The 25983-nt window shown below is 42.2% G+C and overlaps 1 protein-coding gene across 1 annotated transcript in view; it reads left to right on the forward strand.

Moving 5' to 3' along the window:
• Positions 1–9235: 9235 nt before the first annotated feature.
• Positions 9236–25983, forward strand: part of XPO4 (exportin 4) — a gene marked incomplete at its 5' end in the record, with an annotated part of 144193 nt that continues 127445 nt past the window's right edge. The window contains 1 exon segment of the mRNA XM_081083558.1: positions 9236–9304. Coding sequence (XP_080939684.1) covers positions 9236–9304 — 69 coding nt within the window.

Here is a 25983-nt window from a genome sequence, read left to right on the forward strand (position 1 = left end):
CCAAGAACCTACAACCAAGATTACTTTATCCAGCAAAGCTATCATTCAGAATTGAAGGTCAGATAAAGAGCTTCACAGATAAGGAAAGGCTAAAGGAGTTCATCACCACCAAACCAGGATTATATGAAATGCTGAAAGGTATCCTTTAAGAAGAGGAAGAGGAAGAAAAAGGTAAAGATACAAATTATGAACAACAAACATGCATCTATCAACAAGTGAATCTAAGAATCAAGTGAACAAATAATCTGGTGATCATAATAGAATCAGGGACATAGAAAGGGAATGGACTGACTATTGTTGGGGGGGAAAGGGGTGTGGGAGATGCGGGAAGAGACTGGACAAAAATCGTGCACCTATGGATGAGGACAATGGGTGGGGAGTGAGGGCGGAGGGTGGGGCGGGAACTGGGAGGAGGGGAGTTATGGGGGGGAAAAAAGAGGAACAACTGTAATAATCTGAACAATAAAGATTTAATTAAAATAAAAATTAAAAAAAATATTAAATGAGCATAATGGTTTGGGTTGATTTATGGGTTCTCTTTTCTGTTCCATTGGTCTATATCAGTGATTCCCAAAGTGGCCGCTACCGCCCCCTGGTGGGCGCTGTAGCGATCCAGGGTGGCGGTGATGGCTACAGGTGCATTTGTTTTAACTTTTTTTGTATTACCTTTCTATTCTGAGTTCAATAAATAGTTTCATAATTTCAAACTTCAATGTTTCTAATTTACACCTTTCTTTACTATATTTTACGAAAAAGGTAGAAACATTAATACATATATCTTTCTGTTTAATTGCTATTAAAATTTAAAAAAAATTAATTTCCAGGGGGCGCTGAGTAATATTTTTTCTGGAAAGGGGGCGGTAGGCCAAATAAGTTTGGGAACCACTGGTCTATATGTCTGTTCTTGTGCCAGTACCAGGCAGTTTTGAGAACAGTGCCTTTGTAATACAACTTGATATCCGGTATTGAGATCCCTCCTACTTTGTTCTTCTTTCTCAAGATTGCTGCAGCTATTTGGGGTCTTTTTTTTTTTTTTATTCCAGATGAAGTTTTGGAGAGTTCATTCTAGGTCTGTGAAATATGCCATTGGTATTTTAATGGGGAGTGCAATGAACCTATAGATTGCTTTGGGTAGTGTGGACATTTTAATGATGTTGATTCTACCAATCCATGAACACGGTATGTTCTTCCGGCTGTTTATGTCTTCCTCTATCTCTTTTTCAGTGTCCTGTAGTTTTCTGAGTACAGGTCTTTTACCTCCTTAGTTATGTTTATTCCTAGGTATCTCATTTTTTTTTGGTGCGATGGTAAATGGGATTGTTTTTTAAATTTCTCTTTCTGTAAGTTCACTATTGCTGTATAAAAATGCCATAGATTTCTTGCCGTTAATTTTGTATCCTGCTACATTGCCAAATTCATTTATTAAGTCTAATAATTTTTTTTATGAAGTCTTTAGGGTTTTTTATGTACAGTATCATGTCATCTGTAATAATGACAGTTTTACGCCTTATTTTCCAATTTGGATACCTTTTATTTCTTCTTCTTATCTAATTACTATGGCTAGAACTTCCAGTACTATATCAAACAGGAGTGGTGAAAGTGGGCATCTCTGTCTTGTACCTGTTTTAAGGTGAAATGGTTTTAGTTTTTGCCCATTGAGTATGATGTTGGCTGTAGGTCTGTCATATAAGGATTTTATTATGTTGAGGTATGATCCCTCTATTCCCATTTTTCTGAGCGTTTTTATCAAGAAAGGGTGTTGGATTTTGTCAAATGCTTTTTCTGCATCAGTTGATATGACTATGTGATTTTTATCTCTCAATTCTTTTATGTGATGTATCATGTTCATTGATTTGCGGGTATTGTACCATCCCTGGATAAATCCTACTTGGCCATGGTGTATGATCTTTCTGATGCAATGCTGGATCCAGTTCGCTAGAATTTTGTTGAGCATTTTGGCATCTATGTTCATGAGGGTTATTGGCCTGTAATTCTCTTTCATTGTGTTGTCTTTTTCTGGTTTGGGTATTAGGGTAATGCTGGCTTCATAGAATGAGCTTAGAAGTGTTCCTTCCATTCGAATTTTTTTGGAATAGTCTGAGGAGGATGGATTTTAGTTCTTCCTTGAATGTTTGGTAAAACTCCCCTGTGAAGCCATCTGGCCCCGGGCTTTTGTTTGCTGGAAGCTTTTTGATTACTGCTTCAATTTCCTCCATAGTTATTGGCCTATTGAGATTTTTAGATTCTTCCTGATTGAGTTTTGGAAGGTTGTATTTTTCTAGGACTATGTGCATTTCCTCTAGGTTGTCCAGTTTGTTAGAATAGAGTTGTTCATAGTATTTCCAAGAGTTTTTAATGACAAAGTAAATGATCCCTATATAATGTTAAGTTAAAAGTAGCAGATACAAGCTGTGTGTATAGTATGATCTCAAATATGGAATGTCGAGAGAAAAAGAGAAATTCATTTATTTATTTTTCAAGAAAAATGATTTTAAGAATAATAATGTTACATGCAATAAACATCAATATTTCAAGAAAAACAGTCTCTATGTGGTCTCCAGTTATGGTCCTCGGGTATCAGGGTTCTCTCCTGCGAGTTTTCCGTTGATGATTCAGGAAGTTTTTCTGTATTTTAGTTGCAATACCAGTCTATTCCTAGGAGCATGTCCGTGCAGCATCCACCTACCCTGCCCTCAAATTTTTAAATGTCTAAAAAGAAGTATGAGAAAGCATTAAAAAATGGTTGCCTCTTCTGGGTTGTGTGATTGTGGGTGAATTTTTTCTTCCATTATAGTTTCTGTTTATTTCTAAATTTTCTTCTATCAAAGTGTGATCTTTTATATAAGTAGAAGAATAAAATGGAGGTTGGGCTCTAGAATCTCCAAGGTCACTTTTAGACCTAAAATTCTATATGATTCAAAGTATATTCTTGTCACTAGGGTTTTTTTGACCCTCCACTGATAATAACAGAATATGTTACTAAGTGCATGGTTTTACCTTTCATGAAGTTTGTTAGCACTGCCAGAAGACTAAATGTTGAGATAGTGATGCCAGTAGATGATAACATCTATTACTCAAAAATGTGACAAGTAGTATGACCATTCATATAGCACTTAATCATCCGAGAGACATTTTAATTTTAATAATTACAAATCTCCTAATAGTCTTTTTAAGACAAGGAGATAAGCCCAGTCTATTCAGAATGGTAATCAAACAGGTATAAACTTGTGCATTTGAGTGTGTGTCCATATGCCTGTCACTCCCAAATTCTTGCCCTTTGTTCCCATCCTGGAGAAGGTATATAGAAATTAAGATGGGGTGTTTTACCTCCAGGCCTCTAGCCTGCTCAAGGGAAGGGGTAGGAGGTCTACCCCCTGCCCTGCAGCTGGCCTGGGAATCTCTTTGGGGCACAAGACTACACTGGGACAGATCCAGTTCCCTAGCAGTCAGATGAAGAACAGGATGCCCTTCTCTGAGTCACTGTGGGAGTAACTGCTGAGGTACTGTGCTGCTCTCAGAGTGGCTCTTGCCAAAGTCAAAGGTGGGCATTCAGCCCTCTAATGAGCATCAGGCCCAAAGGCCCTCAATTCTTGACTATTGCCCCTCCCAGTAGTCTCACCCTTTGCATCCACTACCAAAGCAGAGGGGGTCTCTTCTGAGATGAGTGTCTTCAATTAGGTCGCAGGCCTTGGGTGACCCAACCCAGTGATTCCTGACTTGCTACGTTTGTTTGTCTTTCCATCTGCCCCACATCTTTTTTTTTTTAATATATATTTTATTGATTTTTTACAGAGAGGAAGGGAGAGGGATAGAGAGCTAGAAACATTGATGAGAGAGAAACATCGATCAGCTGCCTCCTGCACACCCCTCACTGGGGAGCGTGCCCGCAACCAAGGTACATGCCCTTGACCGGAATCGAACCTGGGACTTTTCAGTCCACAGGCTGACGCTCTATCCACTGAGCCAAACCGGTCAGGGCGTGCCCCACATCTTTGATTCCCTTTCTGCAAAGCCCCTTTCTTTTCTTTTTCTTCTCCTTTTATTTTTGTTTTTTGTTTTTGTTTTGTTAATCCTTACCCGAGGATATTTTTCCATTAATTTTTAGAGCGAGTGGGAGGGAGGATGGGAAGCAGAGAGATAGAGAAACATTGATATGAGAGAGACACATTGATCGGTTGCCTCCTGAGTGCACCCCAAGCAGGCTGGGGATTAAACCTGCAACCCAGGTACCTGCCTTTGACAGGGAATTGAACCAGTGACCCTTTGGTGTGCTGGTGGACACTCAAAGCACTGAACCACACCAGCTAGAACCTTAAGACCGTGTTTTAAAGCTCTTGTTACATATTTCCAAATCAATTTTCTGGAAGAGCTGTGCCAATTTATTAGTCCCACGAGAGTGTGAATTTCATTACTTCTTGTGAATGTTATCCTTATTTTATTCTTTAAACATTTCATTTCTGTATTTTGAATTTACAACATTATTGTTCATGTAAGGTTTCCTTTCATTCCAGATCCTACTGAGGCCCAGATCTATGGATCACAGATGTTAAGAACTCACATTCTGCCCTGGCTGGTTTGGCTCAGTGGACAGAGCATTGGCCTGCGGGACTGAAGGGTCCCGGGTTTGATTCTGGTCAAGGGCACATGCCTGGGTTGCGGGCTTGATCCCTGGTGTGGTGTGTGTGCAGGAGGCAGCCGATCAGTGGTTCTCTTCATCATTGATGTTTCTATCTCTCTCTTCCTCTCTGAAAATCAATAAAAATGTATTAAAAAAAGAAAAAGAACTCATATTCTGTTTAGGGAGCCTCTGAGACCCCTTTGGGCTTACTGAGAAATGCCCATCTCATAAAAATGCCCAGGAGGGCGAAACATGTTCCTCTTCCCCATCTCACCTTTCTGCTGGTGGTTTAGATTATATACCCCAGAACTTGGTCCTTTTCTGGCTAGCATAAATCCTTTCTTTGAGAAAAGTTTTCGGTGTGCAGGTTTGCCTGCCTGCCTGATCACCCCTGCCTCTGCCTGCCTGCCTGATCGCCCCTAACTGCCCTCCCCTGCCAGCCTGATCTCGCCCCCAACTGCTCTCCCCTGCAGGCCTCATCTCGCCCCCAACTGCCCTCCCCTGCTGGCTTGATCTTACCACCAACTGTCCTCCCCTACCGGCCTGATCACCCTGAGGAGGCAGCCCATCTCATCACCAGTCAGCTTCTCCAAACCTTCTTACTTCCTTGGTTAACATAAACATTTTTGTTCACCAGTTGGACTTTGGCTTGGTTAGAGTTGTTGCTGATCAGGAATGAAGTGCCCCCAAGTTGAGGAAGAAAAGCAGGAAGAGATAGTGAGAGAGAAAGGCAAAGGCCTCTGCCTTGGCCCCCACCACCATGGGTTTGTCTGGAAGGAAGTTGGACGTCTGGAAGATGGCCAGTCAACCTGGTCTAATTAGCACATTACCCTTTTATTAGTATAGATACTCAATCACTTTTGGTGAAGAATAAAGTAGCAATAATTTTGGAGCACATGGCATTGTTAAACAAAAAACCTGCACACCAAAAACTTTTCTCAAAGAAAGGATTTATGCTAGCCAGAAAAGGACCAAGTTCTGGGGTATATAATCTAAGCCACCAGCAGAAAGGTGAGATGGGGAAGAGGAACATGTTTCGCCCTCCTGGGCATTTTTATACATTAAGTTTGGGAAGAGGTCAGTTGTTTTGAAAGAATTTCCACTGACTACAGATAAGGGTGGGTGGGAAAGTTTCCTGCCCTTGACTGGGAATTGAACCTGAGATGCTTCAGTTGCGAGGGCCAATACTCTAACCACTGAACAAAAACTGCATGGGCAATATTTACTACTTTTGATTGGTTACGGCATGTGTGGGATATGGTAGTCACTGAATAAGTTGATTCAAAGCTTCAACATACATTCAGGAATGTGAGCAGTCTTACTGCTAATTGATGCACAGCTATTAACTGGTTAATTACTCTTGTCTCTCTCTACTCTCCAGCCTTGGGCTGTAATTTAATTTAGCACACCTCAATTCTTCTCATCAACATCATAGTTGTTAAAGGAGTACCTTAAAAGTACTAGGGGATGTATCTGTGAAACGTTCTTGATTTCAGGAACATTTCAACCAGGCAACTATCCTTTCCTAGACCACAAACATTTCTTTCATGCCTCGTGAGAAATTATTGCAATTTGCACAACTTTCTTTTTTCTTCTATTTTAGGATATGAAGCACATTGGACTGCAATACTACTTGTTTCCCGCCCCACCCCCGCCCCCCCCCCCCCCCCAAGAGAGTGTTTTTGTTAAACAGTAAATCAAGAAATAAGAGCCAGGCATTTGGAGGGGAGGTTAGTAGATAAATTTTGTAAAAATATATTTTATTGGTTTTTTACAGAGAGGAAGGGAGAGGGAGAGGGATAGTTAGGAACATCGATGAGAGAGAAACATCAATCAGCTGCCTCCTGCACACCCCCTACTGGGGATGTGCCCGCAACCAAGGTACATGCCCTTGACCAGAATCGAACCTGGGACCCCTCAGTCCGCAGGCCGATGCTCTATCCACTGAGCCAAACCGGTTAGGGCAGTAGATAAATTTTAGTGTTTCCAACATTAATATTCCACAACTTCAATGTTTGCCCTAACATTCATGGTTCCCAGTTATGTGAGATGTTTGTAACACCCTTTATAAAGCTTCTAAATTCAAAATACTGTTAATTTGTAAGGACACTCACTCTCACATTTGGTAAAATACTTTTCCTTCTTCCTTGTGGCTAGATGCAAATTTTTTATGTAATTGCACAAACAAATGCTTTGGAACAGACAGCCCGATCTGAAGCATTATAAGCCTCAAATCTTCAATGTTACAAACTATTCATTTGTCTACATTTCTGCCATAATTATTCTTTGTCACAGCTAGAAACATTTAGCCAAATATTGTGTCATTATCTTTTAAAATATGTTTTTATTGATTTTAGAGAGAGGGAGAGGTAGAGAGAGAGAAACATCAATGAGAGAAACATCGATTGGCTGCCTCCTGCACACTCCCTACTAAGGATTGAGCCTGAAACCCAGGCAATGTGCCCTGACCAGGAATTGAACCAGGGACCTCTTGGCCAGGCTACTGTGTCATTACCTTAACCACTTCATTTCACACAATTCTTAAAATATGAAAGGCCACTAACTGCATTTTGGCTCACTTTGTCCTTCTGTAGTGAAATGAAAGTTACTTTGTTTCTCAAGCAATAAAAATTTACTTATTTTTAAATCCTCACTTAAGGATATTTTTCCATTGATTTTTAGAGAGAGTGGAAGGGAGAGGGAGAGACAGAGAGAGAAATGTCAATCAGTTGCCTCCTGCATGCACCCCGACCAGGGCCAGGAGCCTGCAACTGAGGTACGAGCCCTTGACTGAAATCGAACCTGGGACCCTTCAGTCCGCAGGGTGACACTCTATCCACTGAGCCAAACCCGCCAGGGTTCATGCTTTAAAAATTAAATCACTTTGTCAACTTTAAGTTGTGGAAATGCCAAATGAAAAACCCTGTTTTTCAATGGAGCTAATAATGCAATTCTCCTGCAGTGACATAAAAAAACACACCCTCACCCAGCCAGTGTGGCTCAGTGGTTGAGTATTGACCTATGAACCAGGAAGTCATGGCTCTATTCCCGGTCAGGGCACATGCCTGGTTTTGGCCTCAGGCCATAGTGGGGGGCCTGCAGCAGGGTCCTTCAATGATTCTCCCTTCCTCTGAAAAAACAAACAAACCTCAAAAGTGTGACTTACTTATAACCAGGAAGAAGAACTAGAGGAAGATTTCAACAGTGGAAACTTAAAAGCCCTGAAATGAATTTAACTTTCTGTTGTCAAGAGAACTCAAAAAGAATCTGGAGGCTTTGGCTAGAAATAAATGATAAGGATTTTTTTCAAGGATCTTAGGAGTTCCAAAATGTGGAACACAGGTGGGCAAAACCCCAGAAGTATTCCAAAAAAGAAAGAAAAGTTTTCTTACAGAAAAAAGTGCACTCTTGAGAATTACCAGTCCTGCATTCTTAGCCCTAGGTTTGGTCCAGGGCAGTTATCAGTCAGTCGGTCAGGTGTCCTGGACAATGGACACCAGGTCTGGGTGGGTCCCATAGTCTGGATATGTGAGTCCTGCAGGGAGGTAATCAGAGGGCTGTCTGGAGGTCGGGTGTACGTCCAGATGTACAGTAAGGCATTGACCCAAGACTGAAAAGTTCAAAAAGTTTGAGTTCCCAGGCTAGTTAGAACAAGAATGGAATCTTTCCTCATGCTTCAACCTTCCTAAAGTTAATAATTTTTAGCAGCTTCGTTCAAGTGACCCCAGTTTCTATATTCCCTATCTTCATTCTTTCCTCACTGTGTAGCCCCAGGAAGCGGAGCAGCAGCAAAGCAGTAACCAAAGTTATAGGAACAGGAATATGGGCTGTAAACGAAATACACCCTCAAACCAATTTGTGTGAATGCTGAGTCCGCTTTCTCAGGACCACGTGCCGGAACGTTGTAAAGCAGAGTGACGAAGGTGAGGGGTGTTACTGGCGACTCAATGGCCTTCCCACAGGGACCCAGAATTAACAAGATGAAACCCGTGAACGCGACCTAGCTGGCGGCCCGGAGGCGAGAGAAGCAGGTAGGTAGCCCGGGTCCCCGCCTCCCCTCTTATGGGGACCGAGAGCCTTGGCTAAGGAGAAGGAACGGCTTTTCTGCTGGGTGTCAGCGGCCCGCGGTGTGAACGCATCCGGACGCCGCCTTCCGCAGGGCCCGCCTCAGCGCGCGCTGCGGTCGCGGGATGAAGGCCAGGCCGCCGGGCGCACGTTCTAGGGCCCGGGGGACGCACCTCGAGATCCCGTTCACAGAAGGTTCCCCCGCGCAGAGCGCGGCGTGGACAAGGGACGGAAGAGACGGCGGAGGTCCGCGCGGCGCCGGGGACTCAGGGTCAGTGACAAGGCGCCGCGGGACCAGCAGCGGGCGCCCAGTACTGGTCCCTGTTCCCCAGTCCCATTCCAGACCCATTCCCCGCCCCGCCCCAGCCGCCCGTCTCCACCCCTATCGGTCCTCAGCGGGGAGCCCGACGCCCGACCGTCCTCGCTCCGCCTCCCTGCCTCCATCATCGCCTGGAGCCGCCTGGGGAGCGCGAGGGGCGGGCCGTCCGTCGATTGGCCGGCCGCGGCGCCGCTCCCAGAATGCACCGGATGGCGCGTCATTGAAGAGAGACCATGATGGCGGCGGCACTTGGGCCCCCAGAAGTGATCGCCCAGCTGGAGAACGCGGCCAAAGTTCTCATGGTGAGCGCGCCGCCCCGCCCCAGCCTCCGCGCTACCCTCCACCCCTCGGCCCCGCCGCGCCCGCCCGCCCGCCTGGGAGCCCGCGAGGGAGGCGGCGTGGCGGCGTAGCACAGCAGTCTCGCGCGGCTGTCCTGCTGCTGGACCCCTATCCTGGGGCTGTCTATCCCGGGGACGTGCAGTTGCCGGACTGGGCTTCCCGAGCCGCGCGCGGGGTTCCCCCAAACTGCGCGCAGCGTGGGTGGGGAGCCGGGCGCGGGGCCTTGAGCGCCGCCGGGATGTGGGGGCCGGAGGGAGGAAGAAAGGCTCGGCCCGGCCCCGCGCTGTTGGCACCCCCGCGCCCTGCAGCCTCGTGCTCCCAAGTGCATCCCTGGCCTGCAGACGCCTCGGGGCCCCCGCAGCGCCGGCACGTGGTAGGGCGGCCGCGGGAGGGAGGCGACTCTTTGGGACCAAGGTCATTGGGGCCAAACGTTTTCCCGGTTCGCTCCTTCGGTCGCGCGTCCACTTTATTCTGACTCTACGTTACAGGGAATTTGGGAAGTTTAAGGATTAAAAAGGATAAGCTATATTCCTTTACTCGGTAAACTGTATTTGCTGGTTCAGTTTTGTTTTTTATTTATTTTTTACTTTTCAAAACTTTTCATTGATTTTAGAGTGAAGGAGAGAGAGAGAGAGAGAGAGAAAGAAAACAGATTTGTTCCACTTATTGGTTGATTCTTGTATGTTCTGTTACCGGGATCCAAACGGAAACCGTGCTGTACACCACGCTGTAACTGAGCTACCTGGCCATGGCTCAGTTTTGTTTTTTAAATGACGTCCGTGTTTGTAGATTTTTATTTTTATTTTTGGAATTTTGAGGCTCATTTGACTCCTTTAATTGATTCGGCTTTTCTAAGAATTGAATGCAGTCAGGTTTGTTATCCTTTTGGACTCCTATTTTGTCTTACTGATTTGAGAGAGAGAGAGAGAGAGAGAGAGAGAGAGAGAGAGAGAGGAAACATAATTTGTTGTTCCACCCATTTATGCATTCATTGGTTGATTCTTGTGTGTGCCCTGACCCTGGGATCCAACCCGAAACCTTGGCATATCTGGGTATCTGGACAGTGCTTTAATCAACTGAGATACCCGGCCAGGGCTGGACTATTTTTTTTTCTTTTCCTTTTGGTTCTGTGTTCGGACAACACATTTAAAAACATTTGACCTAATTCTAGCACAGCTTGTAGTTTCATTTACCAAGATTTGTATTCCCATACAACACCAGATAGGTCATGAAATTGAGAAGTTTAATAAAAAGGAAAGATTTACTTGCTTCAATCTGAGCAAAGTTAAATGAATCGTTTGGTCACAAGACTGAGTAGATAACGTTTTCAGATTCTTGCTAGTAAGTCCAGAAAAAGCTACCTAGTCTCCTCTTTAATAGGAAAAAAAAAATTGATTTCCGTTCTCATAGGGTCGTAAAGGAGGCAGCTTCAGTGATTCTCTTTTTTTGGGGGGGGGGGGGGCGGGGTGGGGGCGGACTGTGCGTGCGTGCGGGAGAGGAGAGGGGGCGGGGAGGGAGGGAGGGAGGGATCACCGAGCCCTGAAGCTCGGCCGGCGCGCAGCCTAGCCATGTCCCAGCCCGCGCCGGTGCGGACGGCTTCTGTTTGGGTGAGCTCTGTTTGGGTGAGCGGGAGCTGTCCAGAAGGGCTCTCGATTCTCATCATTGATGTTTCTTTCCCTTCATCTCTGAAGTCAATAAAAAAATATATTAAAAAAAATAGAAAAAATTGATTTCAGAGAAGAGAGAGAGTGATAGAAACATCAGTGAGAGAGAATCATTGATCGACTGCCTCCTTGCATGCTCCCTACTAAGGATGGAGCCTGAAACCTGGTCATGTGCCTTGACTGGGAATGAAACGATGACCTGGTTCATAGGTCGATGTTCAACCATTGAGCAACACCAGTGGGGCACTAGTCTCCTTTCTACTAAAAGGTTTTTAAGATTCCTTACATAGAGAATTTCCTGAAGTACTGGTTAGTTTTCTAGGAGCTCCATTTTCATTAGCCTCTGGAAGGAGTATGTAAACCCTAAACCTTCTCTTCTCTTCTCTTCTCTTCTCTTCTCTTCTCTTCTCTTCTCTTCTCTTCTCTTCTCTTCTCTTTTTCATGGATAAGAGAAAATGACTGTCCATCATTGGCCTGTATATTTGGATTTGTGCTTGCCTATGCTTTTCCTCTTTGGCAAAGCTGGTTTTGTCACTTATGAAGGGTAGCTTAGAATAGTCATAAATGATGTTTATTGAGTGCATACTACATGCCAGATACTGTGCTCGATGCTTTACATACTTAGTACTTCTTGCAATAGCTTTACAAGATTGAGAGAGAGTTTACATGGCCTGGATTACATAATTACTGAGCCACTGAATTTGGTCTACAGCTGAGACCTACCTGGCTCTAAAGCTGGATTTCTTTCTACTCTACCTCACCACTTCATACATACGTCTAATAGGTAGCCGTTTACACTTTTAATCTTTCCAGGGAAGAGTATGGGAAAAAATGTTACTGAAAATAGAAGATTCTGTTTTAGAAATTTCTACTTACTATTAAAAAATGTGTATTTCTCAGTTATGATAGCAGCATTTCAATTTATTAATAATAATAGCTCACATTTATTAAGTGTTTACTGTGTATGAGGCACTATGCCAAGCACTTTGCATGTTTTACCTCAGTAATTTTATGAGTTATTTCTATTTTCATTTTATAGACCAGGGGTGGGCAAACTTTTTGACTCAAGGGCCACAATGGGTTCTTAAACTGGACCGGAGGGCCGGAACAAAAGCATGGATGGAGTGTTTGTGTGAACTAATATAAATTCAAAGGAAACATCATTACATAAAAGGGTACGGTCTTTTTTTTCAATAGTTTTATTCATTTCAAACGGGCCGGATTCGGCCTGCGGGCCGTAGTTTGCCCATGGCTGTTATAGACTAAGGGATTCAAACATGTAGATGCTAAGTAATGGACTTAAATTTGCAAGGGAAGTGGTAGAGCAAGGACTCCAGTTCAGGTCTGTCTGTTACCAGTCTGTGGTTCTTAACCTATAGGGTAGTGGGACTAGAAAGCAGGAACATTAATTCATTTGGGAGTAGCTAAGATTGTTAAATGCCCTTCATTTACTAAGTATTAGAATATGAAAAAGGAGAATGGGTGGGTTTTTTTCTTTTATCCACCTCTGCGTCAGATAGGTATCTATCTGAAGAAACCTTGTTTACAGACATTTGTTATATATTATAGCTCTTAATATGTTTTGGGATTCAAAGTAAGTAATGATGTCTTTCACAGTATTTTTGCTTAGTTTTTTCTTTTGTTATATTTCATGAAAATCAGAAGGTTTTTTTTTTTTTTTAATATATTTTATTGATTTTTTTACAGAGAGGAAGGGAGAGAGATAGAGAGCCAGAAACATTGATGAGAGAGAAACATCAATCAGCTGCCTCCTGCACATCCCCCACTGGGGATGCGCCCGCAACCAGGGTACATGCCCTTGACTGGAATCGAACCTGGGACCCCTCAGTCCGCAGGCCGACGCTCTATCCACTGAGCCAAACCGGTTTCGGCAAAAAATCAGAAGTTTTAATGTGTAGAACAATCCCCAGACATCTTTTCATCCAAGTCTTAGGAAGTCCATTGATGGATATCAAAAAAAATGTAAGAAAATTTTTGGGTGCAAACATACATTTGTGGTAATAGGTTCTGTAGCTTTTTATCAGCTTCTCTCAGGAAATAGAGACCCCAAAATATGCTAGTCTAAGCATTCTCCCTTCCATTCTACAGATGGGGAAACTGAGGTTCAAAGAGGTAGAAGTGACTTGCCAAAGGTAGGTCACAGAACATACTAGTGATAAGACTGATCCAGAACGAAGAGCACCAGACTCCCATTTCAGAACCATGTTCCTTCTCAGAGTCCAAATATTATAATACCATAAATGTTACATTTTATCATTTGATGAGAAATTTCAAAATATATTTTTGGATATCGCAGTTGGTTGACTGTCAGCAATTATATTGATTCCTATTTAGGTTATTGGATAAGCTGCCAAATAAAGTGGTGTATTAGCCTTTAGGATGTTTATGATAATTACGAATTTTATAGGTCTCAACATGAGTAATTACCCCCCACCCCCCAAAAAAGTAGCAATGGAATATTTTCTGTAGATGCTTATATATACTACTTAATCTTCTGATTCAAGGCAGTGAGGTTACTTGTTAGAAAATAAATTTGAAGGTGAACAAACTAGAACAAGGAAAGATGTTGTAAATTAATAAGAGTATGCAAGTGAAATTATCTATTGTGAAAATTGTGCAAATGGAACATTTAAATAGAACCCCAAAATTTATTTTTTAAAATTTATTTTCTAAAAATCTTTATTGTTGAAAGTATTACATATGTCCCTCTTTTTCCCCATTGACCCCCTTTTATCACACCTCGGACCCCCTCCCCTGGCCGTCACCACCCTATTGTCTATATCCATGTGTTATGCATATAAGCATGCAAGTTCTTTAGTTGATCACTTCCCATACTCCCCTGCCTTCCCTCTGAGATTTCACAGTCTGCTATTTGCTTCAGTGTTCATCATTTTATTTTGTTCATTAGATTCCACATATAAGCAAGATCATGTGATACTTGCCTTTCTCTGACTGGCTTATGTCACTTAGCATAATAATTTCCAGCTCCCTCCTTGCTGTCTCAAATGGTAAGAGACCCTTCTTTTTTACTGCTGCATAGTATTCCATGGTGTAAATGTACCACAGCTCTTAAACATTTTTATTTTATGTTTTCTTTCAGACAGAAAGGGAGAAGGAGAGAGAGATAAAAACATAAATGATGACACAGAATCATTGATTGGCTGCTTGTTGCATGCCCCAAACTGGGGATTGAGCCCGCAACCTGGGCATGTACCCTGACTGGAATAGAACCGTGACCTCCTTGTACATAGGTTGATGCTCAACCATTGAGCCATGCCGGCTGAGCTATTTTTTTTTTATTTAAAAAATATGTTTATTGTTGAGAGTATTACAGATGTCCCCCTTTTTTCCCACCGTTGTCCCCTCTACCCAGTTCCCAACCAACGAGGCCTTCACCACCCTATTTTCCGTGTCCATAGATAATGCATATATATATATATATATATATATATATATATATATATATAACCTTTGGTTGATCTCTTCCCGCCATCAACCCCTCTTCTTTCTGAGATTTGTCAGTCTGTTCTATGTTTCCACGCCTCTAGTTCTATTTTATTCATTGTTTTTTTCCCCCATAAGATTTCTTGTTTATTTTGATTTTTAGATTGAATTATTGGTAGATATGTATTTATTGCCATTTTATTGTTCATATTTTTTCTTCTACTTCTTTGTTCTCTTTTCCTCCTCCTCCTTCTTTTCCTCCTCCCCCTCCCCCTCCCTTCCTCCTCCTCTTTCTCTCCCTCCTCCTCTTATTCCTCCTCCTCCTCCTTCTTCAAAAATAACTTCCACCATTTCATGTAATATTGGTTTGGTGATTAGCTTTTTCTTGTTTGAAGTTCTTTATCTGACCTTCAGTCTAAATGATAGCTTTGCTGGGTAGAATAATCTTGGTTGTAGGTCATTGCTATTCATCACTTTGAGTATTTCTTGCCAATCCTTTCTGGCCTGCAAAGTTTCTGTTGAGAAATCAGCTGACAGTCATATGGGCTCTCCCTTGTAGGTAAGGAACTGCTTTTCTCTTTCTGCTTTTAAGATTCTCTCTTTGTCTTTAATTCTTGGCATTTTAATTATGGTGTGTCTTGGTGTGGGCCTCTTTGGGTTCCTCTTGTTTGGGACTCTGTGCTTCCTGGACTTGTAAGTTTATTTCTATTACCAGGCAGGGGAAGTTTTCTGTCATTATTTCTTCAAATAGGTTTTTAATATCTTGCCCTCTCTCTTTTCCTTCTTGCACCCCTATAATGCAAACTTTGGTATGTTTGAAGTTGTCCAGAAGTTCCTTACACTATCTTCATATTTTTGGATTCTTTTATCTTTTTGCTTTTTGGATTGGGTGTTTTTTGCTTCCTTGTATTCCAAATTGTTCATCTTATTCTCAGAATCCTCTACTATTGAATTCCTGTAAATTCTTCTTTATTTCAGTTAGTGTATGCTTAATAATCTCTTTGAAATTCTAAGATCCTTGAAAGTCTCACTAAGTCCCTTGATGCTCTCATTAAGTCCCTTGAAGCTCTCATTAAGATTCTTGAGTAACCTTACTACCATGATGTTGAACTCTATCCAGTAGTTTGCTTTCTTCCATTTCTAACATGTTTTTTTGTCTCCTCATTTTGGCTGCTTCCATGTGTTTGTTTCTATGTATTAGGTAGAGCAGTTATGTTTCCTGGAATTGGTAGAGTGGCCTTGTATAGTAGGTGTCCTGTCATGCCCAGTGGCTCAGTCTCCCTGGTCATCTGAGCTGGGCACTCTAGGTGTACCCCTTTGTGAGCTGTATGCAAAGTCTTGTAGATGAGCCTTGATTACTGTTGGCATCACTGGGAGGAGTTAACCTCCAGACCAGTTGGCTGTGAGGACCAGCTGTGACTGTAGTGGAAGAGTTGCTGTGCAGGAGATAACCCTGTGGATTAGGACTTCCTTTAGTGGGGCTTCGGTGCTCACTGAGTCTGCCCCTTGAGTGTGTTGCTTGTGGATGTGTAGAGTTGTAATCTGTTATGGTCTGAAGCTTTCCACCAGGTGTACTGGCTCTAGGGCAGCCATGGGCAAACTACGGCCCGCGGGCTGGATCCGGCCTGTTCGGCTGTTCTGTCCGGCCCCGGAGCCGAAAGAGCGGAGGGTTCTCTTGCTCTCCCCTCCGCTCCTTCACCAGCAACAGTGTTAACATGGCAATGTCGGGAAACACGGCCGCAGCTCCTTCTTCTGAGTCCAGTTTAAGAACCCATTGTGGCCCTCGAGTCAAAAAGTTTGTCCACCCCTGCTCTAGGGCCTTCACGGAGATGCAAAGTGTTTTACCTCCTTGGTTAAGTTTATTCCTAAGTATCTTAATTTTTTTTGTTGCAATGGTAAATGGGATTATTTGTTTAGTTTCTCCTTCTGAGAACTCATTATTGGTGTATAAAAAAGCTATCGAATTTTGGGCATTGATTTTGTGTCCTGCTACATTGCCAAATTCATTTGTTAAACCCAGTAGTTTTTTGGTGGAGTCTTTAGGGTTTTCTATATATAACTAGAGGCCTGGCGCATGAATTCGTGCACAGGTAGGGTCCCATGAGGGGTTGAGAGGGGCGGGATGCGATTTGCCCTCTGGGCGGGCTTTGGGACGCCCTTGCCGGCCCTGGATCCGGATCTGTCCTGCTGATGTTTGTGCTGGTTGTTGGGAGCCACCTGGCAGCCACTTTTATATCCTTTCTTCCTTGTGGAGCGTTTAAGGAGGGGAGGCGGCTGTGGTGCCCGGGGCCTTCTTCCAGGAGGCCGGTGGTGCTATTGGGATCATGCCGGTGATACCGGTCCAGTCCGTCAATTCCTGGCCTGTTCTCCAGAGATTGGACCTGCAGGACTACTGAGGGAGTGAGTGGTTACCGCCAGGCTGTTGGGCTGCTGGCACGGGTCTGTCAGCTGGGCATTGCTCCCACTGTGGGAGTGCACTGACCACCAGGGAGCAGCTCCTGCGTTGAGCGTCTGTCCCCTGATGGTCAGTGTGTGTCATAGTGACCGGTTGACTAGTCATTTCAGTCATTTGGTCGTAATAGTCACTTAGACTTTTTATATATAGAGATACCATGTCTGTGAATAATAAAAGTTTTACTTCCTCCTTTCCAATTTGGATGCCTTTTATTTCATCTTTTTTTCCCCCCAAATATATTTTTATTGATTTCAGAGGAAGGAAGAGGGGGAGAGAGAGAGAGCAATACCAATGATGAGAAAGAATAATTGATCGGCTCCTTCCTGCAAGCCCGCTACTGGGGTTTGAGCCTGCAACCCAGGCATGCGCTTTTGACCGGAATCGAACCTGGGACTCTTCAGTCCGCAGACCTACGCTCTTTCCACTGAGCCAAACTGGCTAGGGCTATTTCTTCTTATCTGATCGCTGTGGCTAGCATTTCCACTACTATGTTGAATGAGAGTGGTGAAAGTGGACATCCCTGTTCTTAGGGGAAATGGTTTTAGTTTTTGCCTATTGAGTGTGATGTTGGTTGTATGTTTGTCATGTATGGCCTTTATTATGTTGAGATAGGCTCCTTCTATTCCCACTTTGCTGAGAGTTTTTTATCAAAACTGAGTGTTGGATTTTGTTGAATGCTTTTTCTGTGTCTATGGATATGATCATGTGATTTTTGTCTTTGTGTTTATGTGATGTATCACATTTATTGGCTTGAGAATATTATATCAGCCTTGCATCCCTGGAATGAATCCCATTTGGTCATGGTGTATGATCTTGTTAATATATTACTGGATCCAATTTGCTAATATTTTGGTGAGGATTTTAGCATCTATGTTCATCAGAGATATTTGGCCTGTTCTCTTTCTTTGTAGAGTCTGGTTTTGGATAATGCTGGTTTCATAAAAAGAGCATGGGAGTGTTCTTACTCTTGGATTTTTTTGGAATAGTTTGAGGAGTATAGGTGTTAGTTCTTCTCTGAATGTTTGGTAAAACTCCCCTGTGAGGCCTTCTGGACCTGGGCTTTTGTTTGCTGGGAATTTTTTTATTCCTGCTTCAATTCCATTAGTTGTTATTGGTCTATTCAGGTTTTCTGATTCTCCTTGATTCAGTTTTGGGAGATTCTATTTTTCTAGGAATTTGTCCATTTCATCCACGTTGTCCAGCTTGTTGGCATATAGTTGTTCATAGCACAAGGAAGCAAAAAACACCCAATCCGAAAAGCAAAAGGATAAAAGAATCCAAAAATATGAAGATAGTGTAAGGAACCTCTGGGACGACTTTAAACATACCAAAGTTTGCATTATAGGAATGCCAAAGGAGAACGAGAGAGAGCAAGATATTAAAATCCTATTTGGAGAAATGTGCAGAAATGTACATAGGGGATAGTAGAAGTTCTTTAATTTCCTATTCCCTCTCTTCTGAGGTGTCTTTGTTCAGTAACCATTGTGAAAACGTCTTTAGAATATAAGAACATCCATACATCTTATTTTTAAAGCATATATATATATATATATATATATATATGTATATATATATATGGATTTCAGAGAGGAAGAATGAAGGGAGAGAGAAACATCAGTGATGAGAGCGAATCATTGATTGGCTGCCTCCTTCACGCCCCCCACTGGGGATTGAGCCTGCAACTCCCGCATGAGACCTGACTAGGAATGGAACTGTGACTTTTGGTTCATAGATTGATCCTCAACCACTGAACCACACTGGCTGGGCCATACATCATTTTTTAAAATGTTTTTTTCATAAATGAGATTGTATATCTCACGTTCTTTACTTTTCCATGTTCACTTTATGGTGGATGAGTTTTGAAGGAAGTTTGTTTTCATTGCGTGGTTTTTGTTGAATAGATAAAAATGTAGAATGTGCTTTGGTTTTAGAGACACCGTAATGGAAAAGATTAGCATTCTTTTAGTATTCATATTGCACCTGTTTGAACTGGAAATCCAAAGAGTGCTTTCTTTATTTATTGTCTTTAATTTTCTTGGCTTTGTTCTCCTGGTCCCTTACGCTGTTAGGGATTGTCCTTAGTGAGTTATGATATAAGATATTTATTGTACAGCAAGTATGCTGATACTTTATAGGAAAGTAATTGCATATTGGTTTTAAAACCAGAGTAGATTTTTAAAAATTTATTTATTGACTAAAGTTTTACATGTCTCCTTTTTCACTATTTGCCCCCAGAGTAGCTTTTAATAGATCTAATTGCATCTTTGATGAAATTGATTCTTGACTGTCTTTCATAATTTTGATTGTAATAAAACTTTATTCATGTTTTGAAAGCATCTGCAAAATTGTGCTATAAAAATTTGTATCATATTATTTGATCCTCACATTAATCTTGGGAAGTAAATAGAAGAGATATTCTTAAAACAAAAATTAGAAAATTAGATTTAGCGATGGTTCATGATTAGCCTTTGGTCATATAGCTGGTTTGGTTCTTGAATTCAGTCTCTGGCCACATGTTCGTTCTTGAGCATTTCTTCAGGGAAGCACGATGCTATATTTTCTGAGGAGATAGGAGAAAGAACTTGTTTTTAAGATGGCATAGTCCAATGGTCGGCAAACTCATTAGTCAACAGAGCGAAATATCAACAGTACAAGGATTGAAATTTCTTTTGAGAGCCAAATTTTTTAAACTTAAACTATATAGGTAGGTATATTGTTATTAACTTAATTAGGGTACTCCTAAGCTGGCCTTTGCTAAAAATGTCCTCAATCTGATTGAGGTATGTTCACTGAGGTCGACCCCTTCCAACTCTCCCATCCACACTCGTCTTATATACTTGTTTTGTCTATCTCCTTTCCGAAAACCGACTTCTGCGCATGGGCCACGAAGTTTCAATCGCACTGTACATGCACGCCCACACATGGTATTTTGTGGAAGAGCCACGCTCCAGGGGCCAAACAGCCGCATGTGGCTCGGGAGCTGCAGTTTGCTGACCACTGGCATAGCCTGATGTGGGAGAAAGGCAAAACTATTAGCAGTTTCTAGTTAATTTATAATTAGAAGTGTATCATAAGAGTACAGAGGAGGTACCTCTATCTCAAAATGGGGTGAGAACCTAGAAATGGCTTCTTGGAAAAGGTGATTCTTTAGGTGAGTCATGAAGAGCAAATTGGTGTTTTCTAGTTGGATATCCCAGGCATCCCAGCTAGAGGATCTATTTGTATGAAGGTCTGGCAAAATCAAATGCCGTGTGTTTGAGGAGTATTTGAGTATTTATCTAGTAGAATTTCCTGATCTCCTGCTTTGTATAAGATACAATGCTTTTATTTTTTTGCAATCAATAATGTACATATAAAATTAAGAGTTTTGATTATAGCATTTACTTTTCTTATTGGAAGTTGCATTTTATTCAATAAACATTTTTATTTATTTTAACCTTCTCTTTTAATCTCTGCTGTGGCACTAGATATTAGAAAACTGGCATTAATAGAATTCTTTTTCTCAAAAAAACCTAGTTGGAAATTTTTATTTAAAATTCAGTTGAATTATAAATGTATTTTGCAGATGGACTTGTGTCAAACTTAGCTAATTGGAATATAGCCTTTGATCCAGAGAAGAAATGTGAAAAAACCTTTGAAATCATCCATAGATACCCTAACAGGCAGTTTATAAAATTAAACAGCATTGTATGATTAAAAATTAAGCAAACTAGTAATTGATAAAAATGTAATTAAAGTAGTTCTTTGAAACCACTAGTAGCCTGGCCAGTGTGCCTGAGTGGTTAAGTGTTGTTCACAGTTTGATTACCAGTCAGGGCACATGCCTGGGTTGCAGGATTGATCCCCAGTAGGGGGTGTGCAGAAGGTAGTCAGCCAGTGATTCCCTCATCATTGATGTTTCTTTCTCTTTTCCTTTCTCTCTGAAATCAATAAGAATGTTTTTTTGTTTTTTTTTAAAGAAAGGAACCACTAGTAAATGTTGAAATTCTTTTTTAAAAATTATTTCTATTGATTTTAGAGAAAGGGAGGGAGAGAGAGACATCGATTTATTTCACTTTTTTAATGCATTAATTGGTTGTTTCTTGTATGTACCCTGATTGGGGATGAAACCCACAACCTTCGCATATCGAGATCACGTCCTAATCAATTGAGCTACACAGCCAGAGCTAAATGGTGATGTTCTTAAAGTAAAATAGGAAGTCCTATTATAACTATTATTCAAAACTTCTGGAGGGCCTAGCTGATACAGTAAGTTAATAAAGAGGAGTAAGTGCAAATGTTAGAAAGAAAGATGATTGTTTTCAGATGATGTTTAAGAAAAAAATTCCAGCCGTAACTGGTTTGGCTCAGTGGATAGAGCGTCAGCCTGCGGGCTGAAAGGTCCCAGGTTCGATTCCGGGCAAGGGCATGTACCTTGGTTGCGGGCACATTCCCAGTGGGGGCTGTGCAGGAGGCAGCTGATCGATGTTTCTCTCTCATTGATGTTTCTAACTCTCTATCCCTCTCTCTTCCTCTCTGTAAAAAAATCAATAAAATATTTTTAAGAAAAAAAAAAGAAAGAAAAATTCCAAGGAAATTAACTAAAAAACGATTAGAACCAATAGTTCTAAATGATAGCTTTGCTGGGTAGAGTAATCTTGGTTGTAGGCCCTGGCTGTTCATCACTTTGAGTATGTCTTGCCAATCCCTTCTGGCCTGCAAAGTTTCTGTTGTTTGGTAAGGTGGCTGGATATAGGACTAATAAACCAATTGCAAAATTTCCTTTATACCAACAATGATTAGCTTAAAAAAAATGGAAAAAAGACCTCACATTAGGAATAAAAATTGTAGGAATAAATTATAGGGTACTATTTAATAAGAAATATGCAACATTAAAAAAAAAAATCCTCACCTGAGGATGTTTTTATTGATTTTTAAAGAGAAAGGAAGAAAGGGAGAGAAGGGGGGAGGGGGGAGGGAGAGAGAAAGAGAGAGATATAGAGAGAAACATTGATGAGTTGCCTCCTGTACATTCTCTGAGAATTGAACCCACAACCTTTTGCTATGTAGGATGATGCAGCAACCAACTGAGTGACCCAGCCCGGGTGAAACACACAACATTTTTATGAAGAACACTATACAACTTATTTGAAAAAAAAAAAAAAATCAGAATTAAACAAGATCTGTATTTCTCAGTTCAAACTATTATTTTGATGAAGGTGGCAGCTCCTCATTAATTTATAGATGGAATGGAATGTCAATCAAAATTCCGCTTACCTCCTCATCCTTTTTTGAGGTAGGAGGAAAGTTAACTAATTAAGTAGAAAATATATATGGAAGGATAATTATATGAGAATAACAAAGTTTAAAAAAAACGAAAAGTTGGAGGGACTTGATGTATCAGTTGTTGAAATGTATTGGAAAGCAGCAATAATTGAAACATGTTGCACTGATTTGGGAAGGGAATACAAAGCTGGAACATAGTCCAGAATCAGAACTATGATTAGAATATTTCAAATTGTAAAGGTGTGGAGAAGCAGAGAACGCTAGTGGAAGTATAAAATGCTATAAGTTTTTTGTAGGTAGTACCAAAGCCTTAAATATCTATATGCCTTCTGACTCCATCTAGTTTACGTTTAGCCATTTATTCAGTCTCTGGTATATATACGTTGCAATAGCAAAGAACTGAAACAATGTGAATGTCTAGTTGGAATAAATTGGTTAAACTGTGGTGTTCTACATAATGGAATTTTGTGGAACTTTCAAGAAATGTGGATCTTATGTAGTAATTTTGTGTTTTTTTTCTTCTTTTTAAAAAATCTTTATTGTTGAGAGTATTACAGATGTTCCCCCCCCCCCAACCCACTTATCCCCCTATTATCCTCCTCCACCCATTTGCTTCCCCACTCCAGGCCTTCACCATCCTATTGTCTGTGTCCATAGGTAATGAATATCTATATATATAAAAAGCTAATATGTTAGGTGTCCCTCTGACTGTGCAACTAGTCGCTATGACATGCACTGACCACCAGGGGGCAGATGCTCAATGCAGGAGATGCCGTGACATGCATTGGCCATTTACAAAGAAACGGCACTGCAGACCTGGTGTTGACAAAGCAACACGGCTTCCCCCAAGTGGGACACAGGTCCCTCCACGACACCGGAGCAACACCCCACCAAATTGCAGCTGACGCTGCCAAGACCCCATGGCACAAAATGCGGCCCACAGCCCAGCCCAGTCCTGGAAACGGTCGCTGTGGGCGCCGGGTAATGACGTCACATAGCAACGCCCGGCTTCCTCTCCCTAGCGACTAGTCGCTTCCTTGGAGTTTCTTCAGCCCAGGAACAAGACTTGCTTTATAGCCAGGTGCAAACATTTTACACTTTAGCCAAATGTTGTGAAGCGTTTTCCCATGCCTCATCTCATTTGATCCTCACAGAAGTCCTGGAGTCGGTAGATAGGAGACTCAGTGGAATCCTATTTTCTTTTCATTAGCTGGACAATGGAGATTTAGAAAGTTTAGAAACTTGACCTGACTGAAAAGAAGTAAGAAATGGTGAACCTTGAAAATGACTTCAGGTTTTCTCAGTGTGCAGAATATAATCAAACACTGCTGCAGTTAATATTTCACCCTTTATTCTCCCTGTGTGATCTACAATAATAATCTGCTTTGTGTTGATATTTACTGCTGTGTTGCTGACAATTACCAGAAAGAGAAGTTGGGGTGCTTCACTGGGCTGGGAAAAGTTTAGCTAAATCAGAAAGCAGGTCTAATTAAGCAGATTTATTCTATACCTATAAAAGGCTAAGTTGACTTGCTCTAAGTTGACTTATAAAGCTGTTGCTGGCGCCAATCGTACACATGTGTTAGATCTGTCATTGTCAATCATGAATTTGGTTGACACTTCTATTATAGAGAAAGGGTGAATAGCAATATTAAAATATTTCTTCTAATTAATTTCCTTTCAGTGTGCACAAATTTGTGTACTGGGCCACTAGTTTGCATATAAGATCTTTGATTACTCTCTTCCCGCTGCCCCCACCACCCTTCCCTCTGAGATTCCTCAGTCTGTTTCATGTTTTCATGCCTTTGATTCTATTTTGTTCATCAGGTTTTTTTGTTCATTAGATTTCTTGTTCACTTATTTTGGTTTTTAGATTCAGTTGTTGATAGTTATGTATTTATAGCCATTTTATTGTTCATATTTTTTACTAGAGGCCTGATGCATGAAAATTGTGCAAGAGTAGGACTTTGCAGCCGAGTCTGCCTTGATCCCTCCCTCACAGCCACAGCCGGCTGCCTGCGTTTCACCCTTGCAGCTGCGGCCGGCTGCCTGGGTCTATCCCTCCAGGTGCAGCCAACTGCCTGGGTCCCTCCCTCGCAGCCGTGGTGGCTATGGCCCTGGCTTTGTCCCGGAAGAACATCCGGAACGACGTCCAGTCTGTGGACATTATGCTTTTATTATTGTAGATCTTTCTTTTTCTCCTCCTCCCTTTTCTCCTTCCTTTCCCCCTTCTCTTCTTCTTCCTTCTATACACTTCAACATTTCATGTAATGCTGGTTTGGTGGTGATGTGGTACTTTAGCTTTTTGTTGGCAGTGAAGTTCTTTGTCTGACCTTGAATTCTAAATGATAGCTTTGCTGGGTAGAGTAATCTTGGTTGTAGGTTCTTGCTATTCATCACTTTGAATATGTCTTGCCAATCCCTTCTGGTCTGTAAAGTTTCTGTTGAGAAATCAGTTGACAGTCATATGGGAGCTCTCTTGTAGGTTACTAACTGCTTTTTTATTCTGCTTTTAAGATTCTCTCTTTGTCTTTAACCGTTGGCATTTTCATTATGTGTCTTTTTGTGAGCCTCTGGGTTGTTTGGGACTCTCTATGCTTCCTGGACTTGTAAATCTATTTCTATTACCAGGCAGGGGAAATTTTCTGTCATTATTTCTTTAAATAGGTTTTTAATATCTTGCTCTCTCTCTTTTCCTTCTGGCACTCCCATGATGCGAATGTTGGTATTTGAAGTTATCTCAGAGGCTCCTTACACTGTCTTCATATTTTTGGATCCTTTTTTCTTTTTGCTCTTCTGATTGGGTGTCTTTTGCTTCCTCTTATTCCAAATCGTAGTTTTGATTCTTGGAATCCTCTGCTGTTGAGTTCCTGTAAATTATTCTTTTTGTCAGTTAGTAGATGTGTAGAGTTGTAATCTGCTATGGTCTGAAGCTCTCCACCAAGTGCACTGGCTCTGGGGTCTCTGGGTAGGTGCAAAGTCAGTCATTGCCTGGGGCCCTCCGGCAGGAGCCTCAGAGAGATCGGCAGATGGCTGCTACTTGTTTTGGTCTAGGAAGTGCCCAGGGTAGGCCCAGCTGTGAATCAAGGCAGGCTGGTGCTAGTGCCAGGTCTTTAACTTTTTATTGGTAGCTTTGGGGCATGCTGACTCCAGATACTGCTTGTTTGAGAGATTTTTAGCAAAGTCTGAATCCTGAGCCAGGACAGGCCATTTATATGGAAACTAGAGGCCCGGTGCACAAAAATTTGTGCACTTGGGGGGGGGGGGGCGTCCCTCAGCACAGCTTCTGCCCTCTCGCAGTCTGGGACCCCTCAGGGGATGATCACCTGCTGGCTTAGGCCCGCTCCCCAGGGGATTGGGCCTAAGATGGCAGTCAGACATCCCTCTGGCAGCCCAGCAGCCCTCGGGGGATGTCCACTTGCCAGCAGGGAGCAGGCCTAAACTGCAGTTGGACATCCTTAGCGCTGCTGAGGAGGCAGGAGAGGCTCCCACCACCACCGCTGTACTGGCAGCCATCAGCCTGGCTTGTGGCTGAGCAGAGCTCCTCCCATGTGAGAGCGCCCTGACCACCAGAGAGCAGCTTCTGCATTGAGCGTCTGCCCCCTGGTGGTCAGTGTGTGTCATAGTGACCAGTCATTCCCAGTCCTTCTGCTGTTAGGGTCAGTTTGCATATTACCCTTTTACTATATAGGATAGAGGCCTGGTGCACGGGTGGGGGCCAGCTGGTTTGTCCTGAATGGTGTCCCGGATCATGGTGGGGGTCCCGCTTGGGTGCCTGGCCAGCCTGGATGAT

This window comes from Myotis nattereri (genome assembly GCF_964212035.1).
Source record: "Myotis nattereri genome assembly, chromosome: 2".
NCBI classification, from domain to species: Eukaryota; Metazoa; Chordata; class Mammalia; order Chiroptera; family Vespertilionidae; genus Myotis; species Myotis nattereri.